At 47.0% G+C, this 12675-nt stretch overlaps 1 protein-coding gene across 1 annotated transcript in view; it reads left to right on the top strand.

The window, feature by feature from the left end:
• The window catches only part of Srgap3 (SLIT-ROBO Rho GTPase activating protein 3), a 242316-nt gene that overhangs the window by 113254 nt on the left and 116387 nt on the right, over positions 1-12675 (top strand). Inside the window, exon 2 of the mRNA XM_023704533.1 lies at positions 3342-3534. Coding sequence (XP_023560301.1) covers positions 3342-3534 — 193 coding nt within the window. The remainder of the gene's footprint in view (positions 1-3341; positions 3535-12675) is intronic.

Raw genomic sequence — 12675 nt, forward strand, 5'->3', positions numbered from 1 at the left:
GGTCCCTGTGCTTTGCTAAGCTTGTTCTAAGTAGGTGCTTTAGACCACTGAGCCATCTCACCAGCCCCTATTGTTTTCAATTTTTTTTATTTTTTAAAGAGAGTACAAATTAGAATTAAAACAAAAATTTACAAGTGATACAGAATTCCACGTAACAAAGTAGTATGAATTTCACAGTATTTGTAGTAATACATAGTATTGTCTTCTAAAAAGTTATTCATATTACCAGATATGTGCATGTAAAATTTGAAGATGAAAGGAAAAACAAGAAAGAAATGTATAAGAAAGTTTGAAGAGAAAAAGTACAATTGAAAAAAGGAGACAAAAAAAATTAAAAAAGAAAAAAAGAAGGGCTGGCTAGATAGCTCAGGGGACTAAAGTGCCTGCTTAGGCAGAGCACAGTGACCAGGGTTCGATCCCCAGTGTGCCATGCCAGCCCTGCCCCTGGGGTGCGCTGAGATGGCAATTGAGGCTGGACATGGTGGCATGAGCCTGTAATCCCAGCACTTGGGAGAATGAAAACAGGAGAATCACTATGAGTCTGATTTACATAGTGAGACCTTGTAGACCCTGTATCAAAAAGAAAAAGAAAAAAGGAGATGAAACAAATTAAAGCATTAACTGCTTCTTTCCATAGACCAGCAGAAATGCACAGTACAGTTGTCCAAACCATCCTGCTTACATACATAGATAAATCTCTTTCCCTTACTCCCTCTCCTGTCCTCCTCCTCAACTCAGTAATTGTATCTTTTTTAATAAGTTCATTCCCTTTTCCCAGTATCTATTGTTTCTAACATTTGGTTAGAAGCTCATATTTGCGTACATATTTGGGGCAACATAAAGACTGATTTCTATGAGGTACGTGCCCATGAATGGACTTTCCAGGCTATGGCATAAATACCATGATACAACAATAGCTCAACCTCCATCAAAATTACCCAACAGGAAAAATGTTAACACTTTTTTAAAATTTTCTTGAAGTCATAATTCTCTTCAAATTCCTTCACAGAATTTTTATCTTAACATATATTTACACCTAAAATGTTTTTGTGATTACCATACTTTTATACCCAGATAATACATGTAAATTGAAATGGACATTTTGGAAGCTGCCCTTTGATAACACAATTCTAAGTATCTGCCTTTTGATTGACTACGGTAATGATCACTAATACATACTTAAACAGAATATCATTAATATTTTATACATATGACAAGCTGTTAAGCATAAAAAAGCAAGAGTGGAGATATATCAGTCAGCTTTTCTTTGCTATGACCAAATACTTCAGAAAATCAACTTAGAGGAGAAAAGGTTCATTCTGGCGCCCAGTCTCTCAGGCTTCCTGGTCAGCTGGCTTCATCGCTTCAGGCCTGCAGTGAGGCAGAACAACCATGATGGTGGAGGAAGCCTTTCACCTCACAGCAGCCAGGAAGCAGAGAGCATGTGAGACAGGGAGAAGGAAGCAGAGAGGAGGGCCAGGGACCGGATGCGGTCCCTAAGATCATGCTGCCTTGATCCACCCTCTCTTCCTGCTTCTGTCGCCTTCCAGTTATGTTACTAAATTAGAATTTTCTCGAAGGACTGGTCCACTGATGCACTGGAGCCCTCGTGCCTGACCCAAGCCTTTGCAAAAGCTCGTCAGCTGCCAGCAGTGCTTCAGCACCTGACTTCTGGGGCACACTTCAAACCTAATCCATAGCAATGTTGGCAACGCTTCTGAGGACGAGACAGATGGGGTGGCTGATGGCAGTGCTTCTCAGATTTTAGGGGCATCAGATGGCCTGGGAGCTTCTTAGAATGCAGATTCTGATTCAAAACATCTGGGTTGGAACTTGCAATTCTGTTTCTTTTTTTTTTTTTTTTCTAGGGCTACTGAAGTATATTAGCTATACAGAAGACTGCACATATTTAATGTACACATCCTTGCGAATTTGGGTACTTGCATTTTTTTAAGCCCACTGGTGATGGTGATACACTTGTCCATAGACCACACTTTGAATAGCAAGGGTCGGTTGTGGTCCTTTAATTAAAGGATGATTTGCTAACACCAGCATTTCAAATTGGCCCTGAAGATGCTTTGACCATTTGGAGTGCTGCACTCTAGGCAGATTCGGGGCAAATTAGATGTCAGTCTTCCTCATGTGGAGAGGAAACGGGGTCATAGGAGGAAGGGTGGGAAGGAGAGTTGACAGAGGCACGTTCTCAGCAGGGCCGGGAAGAGTGGGAACAGATGCTGTGGAGTCAGGCTCTGAGTTCGAGCTCCTCAGGACTGTGTGCCTCGGAGTGGGTTTAGTCCACTTGCAGATCCCTTTCCTGAGGTAGGCTAAAATGATGCTGGCCACCATCTCAGACAGGCTATACTTTTGGACAGGTATAACTGGTCATTTCAAGATGAGTTTGAATGGTTTGGAGAATCCACTGAGGGAGAACCGCTAAGAAGTGGAGCTTGGGTGGAGTGGTGGACTCCATATACAGGAGCTGCCCTTCACCCTCAGGCAGAGGGAGCCCTGGGGTATCTTTGAGCAGCCAGCCTCTGAGAACAGAGAACTCGGGACAGACAGCTCTGCGGAGAGCTTGTGGGTGGCTGGGAAGGAGGTGTTGCATGAGATCTGTGGCAGTGACCACACTCCTGATCAGTGCAAAGATTGCCTGTATTTCCAAGGACTCCACGGTGAGATTTCACGCCAACTTTCGTCCCGGGTGCACAGAACATGGTTTGAGCGTCAGTACTTCCTGAAGTGAGGACTCGCTCTTCTAGTGGTCCTTGAGATGTTTATACATGGAACTCGCAGTAATTTGAAGCAGAGCAGATGTGGCCTTGAATAACACTGAAGCCCTGGAGGGAGCCCTGCACTCCTGGTCCTGACCGCACCTGGAAAGAATCCTTTTTCACACCTCTCATGCTATTCACAAAGAGCCAGCAGCTTAGGCTTGAGGGCCCTGGGGAACCGCAGTGTCTAGAGAGTGTTTTACTAAGTTGTGTTTATTGAAATCATTTTCTGTGTTCCAGGCTGCAAGTGCTCCTGGTTTTCCACTTTATTGTGGTGATACAGAACTCTTCAGTTAAATAAATTCATTGCAATTAGAAGAGTGAGGCAGTGTACTAAATCATGTGGAAGAAATGGTTACCTGGTGGTGTGTAGGTGTGACAAAAGCCATGGTTGCAATGCACATTGGGTTAGACTGAATGCCAAGCCTTGTCAGCACTCTGCCAATCAAGGGCTCCGGAGGCTCTGGGTGGTGGTGAGGCTGTGGGGAGGGCTGGCATTGCTGAATCAGCCAGGTGAGCCCGCGGCTGCCCCCAGCAGCCTAACACAGTGCTCCTTGCTTCCTTCCACAGAGATCCGCACACAGCTGGTAGAGCAGTTCAAATGCCTGGAGCAGCAGTCAGAGTCGCGGCTACAGCTGCTTCAGGACCTCCAGGAGTTCTTCCGCAGGAAGGCTGAGATCGAGCTCGAGTACTCCCGCAGCCTGGAGAAGCTGGCTGAGCGGTTTTCCTCCAAAATCCGCAGCTCCCGGGAGCACCAATTCAAGTGAGAAGAGGGCCCAGGTTCTGGGGAGGGCGGGCAGCTGATGGTGAGGCAGGGAGGATCCTTTAAGGCACTGAGTCTGCAGGGGACTTGTACCTGAGCCTCAGTTGTGTGTATGCTCGAAGCAAAGACAGAAGTAGCTCCTCCACAGAGGGCTGCTGTCCAGAATAAATGAGAACCTAGAAAAGTACATGAAAAGACAGCAAGTGCCCAATATGGTGGGTATTATTAGTAGTACGCAGCCAAGCGCTTGGCCTTGGGCTGGCACCAGGCATGCCCAGAAGAGAGCTTTGTTGGGGCATCCCGAGCCTGTCTTGTCTAGGCACCACCTGCCCACTTCAAGTTCCTGTAGCACAATGGCTGTGAGGCTTCATCTACATGAGTCCTCAGAGCATTTCTCTTCTGGGTCCCTTAGAGGACCATGGTGCCCACTCTCTCGCCAGCCTTGTTGCCAGCCTTACTGTCTTATTTAGGATGTACAAATCCTGCCCACCCCAGCTTCTCACTTGCAACCTCTGAGTGCACAGAGGCCCTGGCAACTGGGAAGGCTCCACATCCCCAGCCATGAGCCACAGTGCTGACTGCGTTGTCCCTGGAGTCAGCTGCATCTTGGGCTGTCCCCAGCTGTGCAGCCAGACTGTGCAGGGGACTTGGGTCTCATCTCCTGCCCTGTTCTTCCTTTTAGTTTGGAATCAGTTTCTTTACTGTTTGAAGTATGACACACCACACTGGGGGACTTGGAAAGAGGTCCCTACCCCCTTGCATCACCTATAATGAGCTCGACCAGCCCCTCATGGGTTCATTAACTAAGCCACCAGACGGAACGGGAGCCCCAGCTGGCAGTCGGGCCAAGCAGGATGCCTGTCATGCTATGAAAGTCTAATTAGGATGTGGCCAGGCCAGAGCAGCTGGGACGGACTCTGCGAGATGCTAATATGACGATGGATCCCCCAGTGGCCAGGGAGCACAGAATCTCCAGGGAAGGCCGGGCTCAACCTTGACCCCAGCACACTGGCTGATTCCAGCTGCCTCTTCTTCAGAGCTCACTGCACAGGTTCTGTCCTGGGCTCTGAGCCTTCATCCTGGCTGTCCTGGAAGCAGGACAGCCATCTTATGGAGTGCCATCTTACGGGGTTCTGAGTTCACGCGAGAGTGTCAGCCTACCTTGAGGGCAGGGCCTGGGTCTTGTTTTAGTCTTGTTGTAATGGGCCCAGCTCATCCAATGGAGCAGAGATGCTTGTGAGTAACAGGGAAGAGGAAAGGAAGGAGAGGGTAGAAGAAAGGAAGAGGAGAGTAAGCGAGAGGACAGAAGGACAACAGAGGAGATGGAAGGAAGGTATTATGGTTTAGATCTGAAGTGGCCCTCAAAGTCTTGTGTGTTCAGTGGTGGGGCTTTTAGGAGCTTGGATCGTGAGGAATGTGACAGTGTCCACGGATTAATCCACCGAGGAGATCATAATTTGCTGGCATTATTGGGCTGTGATGGTAAAGGAGATGTGGCCAGTTGGAGGAAGGTAGTCCATGCTGGTTGAGAGATATGGTTGAGAGAGGGAATTGGTTTGCCCATGATCTGATAGCAAATTAGGGTCAACAGTAGGACAAGAACTAAGGTCTCCACACTCAGGTCCAGGGCACTGCTCTTGGCTCTGTGGGCCCCATATCTCTAAGGACCCAGATGCTTCCTATCCACCTGCGGCTGCTGGGAGGTACTACTTTGGGGGTAGCCTTCCCCAGCTGAGTTGCCTGTGGCATGTGATTCAAAGAAAGACTTTAGTAATGGTGCTGAAGGGTCTTTGTGAGGCAGGTGGAACATTTAGAGAACAATAACATTACACATTTCTTGTCCAACAGCACATGCTTCCACTTGAACAATTTCTTTTCAATGAACTGTGTTATCTTTGCTTTCTCATAATCTTGACAATAATCCAGACCGGTAGAGAAGGAGCCAATGGTTTGATCTCAAGTACACTGGGCACCAGGAAAACTGAATGATTTCTTTTACGAAGGATATACAGTGAATTGTAGGACTTGAGCAATCAGGCAGGGGTCCTGACTTACAGCTTGTCTTTCCCAAGAGGCCGTATAGTCCTTCATTTGTTTCAAATATGTTCACCAAGAGCTTTTTCTGTGACTGTGCTTAGTAATGAAGACACAAAGATAAGACAAAAATGTGACTTGGAGATGCTTGTAATTGGTGTGCTTGGAGCAGGCTCCCAACCCCTGTGGCTGTGCCCTTTGAACCCTCAGCTCTGAACATTTAAATGTCACTTTCTCTGTAAAACTCCCTTGGTTTTGACATGGTGCCTTCCCCTGCCTGTCCATAACTGATGTGTTTGTTCACTCAGCCATTATTTATCGAGCACATACCACACACCACACCCTGTGTTTATAGTGACGAATAGCACAGGCTCAGTTCCTGCCATGATAGAATTTACCATCTAGTAGAGGGAAGAATTTAAAGGTAAAACATTTTTTTTAAAGACAATCATTGACCAAATGATTGCTGTAATGGACATAAATACAAAGTGAAGTGTTCTGGCTGTTGGTTCTGCATCATATCAATACCCCCAAGTTTAATGCATCTTCTGATTTAAGTGGCCTGAGCTGTGGGCAGGGCTCATGGGGTGATCATTCTGCTTTAGGAAGCATGACTGGGATTGTTAGATGATGTGTGTCTGGCACTGATGAGCTCTGGAAAGTCTTAGATGGCTTTTTTTTTGCCTTGGTTGGGGATGGCTGGAAGGCTGGCTGGCCTTCTTTATGCGGTCAGGACCTTTCTCTCTGGCTGGGCACGAGACTTTGGATGAGGCCACTCAGGGCTGCGAGAAAGGAGGACGCGGCTGTGGTGCTGATGAAACAAACTCTTCTGGAACTAGCACAGCTCCACGCCCCTGGATTCTTTCTGTGAAAGCAGTTTCGGTTTAGCTCAGCTTCAGGGTAGGGAATGTAAAGCCCCCTTCTCATTGGAGGGGTGTTAAGGAGCCGCTGAGCTCTTTCATCCTCTGTTCTGCACTCAGGAAACAGTCAGAGAAGGCTGCTGGAGGAGGCAGCATCTGTGCTGAGACCTAGGGGACCAGAGGAGCAGCTTCCTGCGTAGGGAGGGGAAGCTAGGGGGCTGGAACCACTGAGTGAGGGGTAGGTGGAAGCGGATGTCCAGCAGGAACATTGATTCCATTTGTGGTTTTACAAGTCTACACAGCTGGGGTCTGGGGAGATAGCTCAGTGGAATAAGTGCTTGCCTGGCAAGCACAAGGTCCTGAGTTCAATCCCTGGTACTACCCCCCCCCAAAAAAAAGGCTACATTGGGCTGGAGGGCCAAGAATCAAGGGGTGTGTGTGGCTCTGTAAGCAAATCTAAGGATGGCCTAGGGGCAGAGAGGAGGAGGCAAAGGAAACAGGCAGGGAAATCTTTCAGCGTAGAACAGAGGAAAGGAGGGGAGCCAAAGATCCCCCCTTTGCTGACTTGACATGGAAAGGAGTTGGAGAGGGGGAAGCAAAGCCACCACCTTGGACTGTCGCTGTCCATTTGCTTCTCTTGGACCAGCGCTAGGCTCTGAGCAGAGAAGTTGATGAGCTGCGGCTTCTTCCTCCTAGCACAAGGCTGGCACGTGGCTAGCACTATGTGCTTGTCGAATGAATGAGTGAAAGTCAAATTGTAATTAGAGCTGCTGGAAGGGGCATTGTGCCTTCTGGCTGTCTTAGGGTACTTGGGGCTCCCCCAAGTGTCGTCACTCAAGTATATGGCACCTGATGTCACATTGTTCCCTGGGAGTTGTCCCATGTTGTGGTCATGGTATTTGTTTCATTGTCCAGAGACTGGGGCCAGCAGCAAGCTAGATGCTGGTTTATAGGGTGTGCTCAGGTGGGGGAGTGTCCAAATGTGAACCAGGCTTCCCTCCAGGCCAGGATGCTTCGTCTGGGGTCCAGCACCCTACATTTTAACAGGTCCTGTTTGGGGTCCTGAGTTCATTTTCTTCACTTTTAAAAACATTCATTTCATGAATTCATATTAGTTATACAGAATAATGGGTTTCAATTCAGTATAGGGGTACATGCAGGAAATAATAGAAACACAGGAAGAATCAACAAATGGACTGGATCAAATTAAAAAGCTAATGCACAGCAAAAAAGAAAAAAAATCAACAGTAAAGAGTAGAACAGGAGAAAATCTTTGGCAGCTACTTTTCCAATAGATTAATATGTAGAATATATGAAGATCTCAGAAACTTAATACCCCCAAAACAAATAGCTCAGCCAGCAGCAAATGGGGCAAATGAACTGAACAGACACTTCTCAAGGAAATCTGAAGGGCCCCTCACTCTCAAGAGCTGCTTGCGATTCTGATTTTCTGGATGCTAAGTGGTCTACAATTTGACTCCAGGCTACACTGGCTCCCCTCCTGCCCAGCAGGATAAAATCAAGGGCAGGCCCAAGTTGAGCTTGGCCTCTCCTTCTGAAGGCCCAGAGTTAGAAACTCTTCCTGCGCTGGAAGGTGGTAAGGAGGGGGCCTGACAACTACCCACTGGGTAGGTGGTTGGGGTGGATGGTCTGGTCTAATCTGGGTGTTCTGTGAAGACAGAGGATTGCTGGTGATGCAGGACCTCCAAATCATGTGGGGAAAATAAACACAACTCCCAACCTGCTAGATACCCAATACACTGAGTTCATGTACCCAAACTCAAAGAATGAATTCTAAGGAACAACAGAGGTTAAGGGTAGGAAAACTTATTGGGGAAAAGGAATGAAGAATAGGAAGTGCTCCTGAGAGAAAGGAGAGGGGTCCTGAATGGGCTGCCAAAGAGTCCACTTTTCAAAGGAAGATTTATGAAGCAAGATCATGAGGTGGTTTCAATGTAGTGGGCCAAAATTATGATTAACCAATAAGATTACAAGTGCTGCTGTTTAGGTAATGTGGATCCAGTCATGTAGCAGTTCATGTAGCAAGTGCCCATGGATGATACCGTTAACCTTGATGGACAGTCTACAGTCTTAGTCTTGTCTTAGTCTGAGTGGGTGGGAGAGGATAGCCCGACCTTAATGAGATCATGGTTTATTTACATGGGAAATCTTCAAAAGGGTGGTACCAATAATCCTAAACTATCATTTATCCCTTAGAGAGGTATGTAAGCCTGGCCACTGGTTTATTCTTCTTCAGAGAAGCCTCTAGCCACAGTTGTACTGTGTTCTCATCTCTTGCGTTGACTGCCCCAGGGCCCAGCCCGTCTGATGCCTATGATATTTTACCTTACCTAGCTGTCTATAACACTGGGACTAAGACATATTTCTCTTCCAGAGAAATATTTTCTAAAACATCAATACTATGAGCAGAGTGGGGAGAGGGGAGGAGAAAGGAAGAAGCAGGGGAAGAGGTGGAAGAAAGAGGAAGAGAAAGAAGGAAAAGAAGACAAGAGAGAAGGAGGTAAGGCTGAGGAGAAGAGAAAGAGAAAATGTTTTGTTTTGGAGCCACAGCCTGTTCTTAGCATCCCTCTTAGGTGAGATTTCTGACACACATGGCTCTGAGAAGTTTTGCAGTGAAAAAGCCTTTGACCACAGAATTCCTTCCCCTGCTGTATGTATTGATTATCTCACAAAGTAGGACACTGCGGGACCCAGTTTGAAGAGCTCTGGTCTAGACAAATGCCAGGTGCTGTTCTCTGTAGTAGCTTTAGGCCATGCAAACGGTACTCTGTTCTGACCCCAACCACCACCCCATTTTGATGGCCCTGGTCTTCCAGGGGATATGCTATCCAGAGAGGTCATATGTTGCTGTTGTTTGGATTAATGTTAAAAGAAAAAAAAAAGAGCAACTGAGAATTCTGTTCAACTACATTGAGAAGGGTTTAGGGAAATCAGAGAGCTGGGAAGAGCAGAGGCGCTGGCTAGTCGCTAGATCCGGTGCCGCGCCCAAGCTGCAGAGCATCTTCCAGCTTCAGCAGGGGAGGGAGAGGATTCCAGGGAATATTTGACTTCAGTCCCAGCAAGATGATTTTTACTGGAGCGAGAACATCACAGACTTTTCCCACAGATGCAGCCTTTTTCTAAAGAGATGCTGTAATTCAGGCTTAGCCTTTTGGTTTATTCCTCAATGGAGAAGCATTTTGATAGAATATAAATTGAGCCTTCACATGTGCAAAGGATTCAAGATTAAACTGTTTCCTCAAACAGAGGGATAGAGCAAGCCCCCTGGCGAGGCTGTACCTCCGCCGTGGCTTTTGCTGTCCCTTCCTGGGGTAGTTGTTTTGCTTTCCAAGTGCCCGCCCTCCAAGTCCCTATCAGATGACCTATTGAACTTCAGGGTAAGGATTGTGACTCTGATGGCAAAGACTATCCTCTAATTGAACACACTGAGTTTGAAAAATTAAGTATCTTGCCCAGGGGTACACAACTAGGGCCTGTAAGTGGTAGTGAGGAGTCTAGTCCTGGTTTAGTTGACTGTAAAATGAAAAACTGGGCCTGCTGTGCTGTGTAATGTTAGGTCTGCTCCTCCTTGGCTGGCTTAATATTTCCTGAGTCCTCCATCCAGACAGACACCAGAGGGGTGTAGAGCATACTGCTCTGCAGGACCCTGAAGGCCTCCCAGCCCTGCAGTCTGCTGCTTCTCTGCTGGGTTTGGTGTGTTTCTCTTAGGAGGCTCAGGTCTGGTGGTTGGGGTGATCAGGCACACAGATCCGGTTTGTCCTCTTCATTCTCTGAGCTACTCAAAAGCAAGGGGCCACTGCTGGTCTTTCTTTCAGTCTCTGTCACCTATTTGGTGCTCTAACAGAGATTTTGAATGAAAACTGAAAAGACCAGGAGAATGCCTTTCTTTAAATTGTGTGTGGCTACAGGAAAGAAGGGAAGTCCACGGATCTCAGTCAAGGAAACAGACTTCAAGCCAACTGCTCCCCAGTGGTTGGGGGTATCTGGCTGTGGAAGGTCTGGTGGGCAATGTGTTCCCCATTTATGATCTGTGGACCCAAAGGCCAGGTATTTATTCTGGGGGTGACAGTCTCTCTGCAGCATGATGGGTGGTCAGGCCCAATCAAGAGAAGACGGGGATCCCTGAAGCTACGTGAACCAGAGCTACCGAGTTCGCTTTTCAGTTTGCTTCAAATCTTTCCAGCAGCCTGAGGGAAAGCCTTCCTGCGGAGCTTCAGTGGTCTTGCAGCCCCGCTTTGACAGGGGACCGAGCTCAGGCTTCAGCAGCTGCCTCAGCCTCAGTACAATGTTTGGCTTCCTTTGAATTTATTTTTGGCAAATAATGCTTTAGTTTTCCTTTTTAAAACTAAGACAAAGGGCTGGCCAAATAGCTCAGCGGATTAAAGCACCTGCAAGCCTGTGCAGGGACCAGGGGTTTGATCCCAGGGCCGGCCCTGCCCCTGGGGAGTGCTGAGATGGCAATTGGGCCCAATCTTCTCTTGATTGGGCCTGACCACCCATTGTGCTGCAGAGACACTGTCACCCCCAGAATAAATACCTGGCCTTTGGGCCCACAGATCCATAAATGGGCATGGTGATGCATGCCTGTAATACCAGCTCTTGGGAGGCTGTAAATAGGTGGATCACTATGAGTCCAATCCAGTATTTAGACCCTGAGTATCCTGTAGACCCTCCACTAAAATACAAAAATAAATTTTAAAAAACCTAAGACTGATGAAGTCTTTTGCAAGTGAAGTTATTTAAGTAGAAGCAGACAAGCACAAAGGTGCAGCTGAGCCCATGGCAGCTGGGATGGGGTGATCGGGAGGTCCCCACTCCCTACCCTGCTGGCCCCTCCTGGAGAATGGGCACCTTGCTTCTCCCTGGTCTGCCCTTCAACTCCCGTTTCCCATCACTGGCAGGACATTTTGAGAGGAGGTTCAGCCTTCTGTGTGCTCTTTGCATGATTAGGGTGCTTTTCCTCTTCCTAGTTTTTCCTCATGGCTTTCCCAGTTCTCATGTCAGGCTCCCTGGAATCCTTATACAATAATCAGGAAATTCTGGAGTGCTAATTGGGGGGTAACTGATTGATATTCATATATGCCTGGAAAACATATATGTCTGAATATTATTTAACTCTTATATTAAACTTTAAGTCACGACGGATTCTTTCAGGCAGCTAGGGTAATGATGACCTTTGGAGATTATACAGGGCCTTATGCTTTGCTAGTTCTTTTAGCAAGCTTCAGCTCCTGAAATCCTCCCAAGAAGGCTGGTGGGGTGGGAGAGCCAGGGGAGGTGTCTGGCGGGCATGCATGGGAGGGTTGTGGCCCCTTCCACTGCCCAGCGCTGCACGCACCACACAGAATGCTGGAATGTACCCGCTTTGCAGGTGGAAAAGCCAAGGCAATGAGGATTGTAGGAAAGGAGATGAAGAAGTTGCCCAGGTTTTGCCTAATGGGGCAAGGATTTTCATCCCACTGACAATAATATACTCAGTGAACACCTCCAAAAGAGGAGCTCAGAGGTGCTGCCAGACACCAGACCCAGGGGCCAGGAAGCTAGCTCAGTGGAATAAGCGCTTCCCTGGCAGGTGCAAGGGCCTGAGTTCAATCCCCGGTTCCGTAAATAAATAAATAAATAAATAAATAAATAAACAAATAGTGTGACTCATCCACATGGCTGATACTGACAAAGGATCTGAAAACTGCGGTACAGGGCTACAGAATAAATCCTGAGGGTATTTGACTGACTTTATCAGATACAAAAGTTACATTTCTTGTTATATAGGTCTTACTTCATCTTGGTCTTAACCCCCCAGCAGAAAAGTATAAAAACGAGATGTATAAAGTAAAGCCATATTAATATGCAGAGCTGTGAAAGGCTCAAGTCAACGACTTCTGCAGATAACCCACTACTAGTGTGGACTGCTGGACTGTGTTGGATTGTTTGGCTGAATTCATGCACCTATAGTATTTAGATGCCAGTGGAATACCCATCTCTGACAGGACTAAACAAAAAAAGGGGATACAAAGGAAGGACCATTTTGTATCTGTATATACAGAATAGTTAGGATAGATATACAGCTACTTTCGCTTAATTCAATGAGAAGAAAGATTTATACTACTAGTGTTTGGACAGGATATTCTGTCTGCATCTTGTACTATGGATAACCACAAAGAAGATAACAATGTACAAGGTATTGATTATGGAAACTGTCCTATTAATCAGTTTTGAAACTGTCTCA

The sequence above is a fragment of the Octodon degus genome, unplaced genomic scaffold, assembly GCF_000260255.1.
Source record: "Octodon degus isolate 3935 unplaced genomic scaffold, OctDeg1.0 scaffold00008, whole genome shotgun sequence".
Classification (NCBI taxonomy): Eukaryota; Metazoa; Chordata; class Mammalia; order Rodentia; family Octodontidae; genus Octodon; species Octodon degus.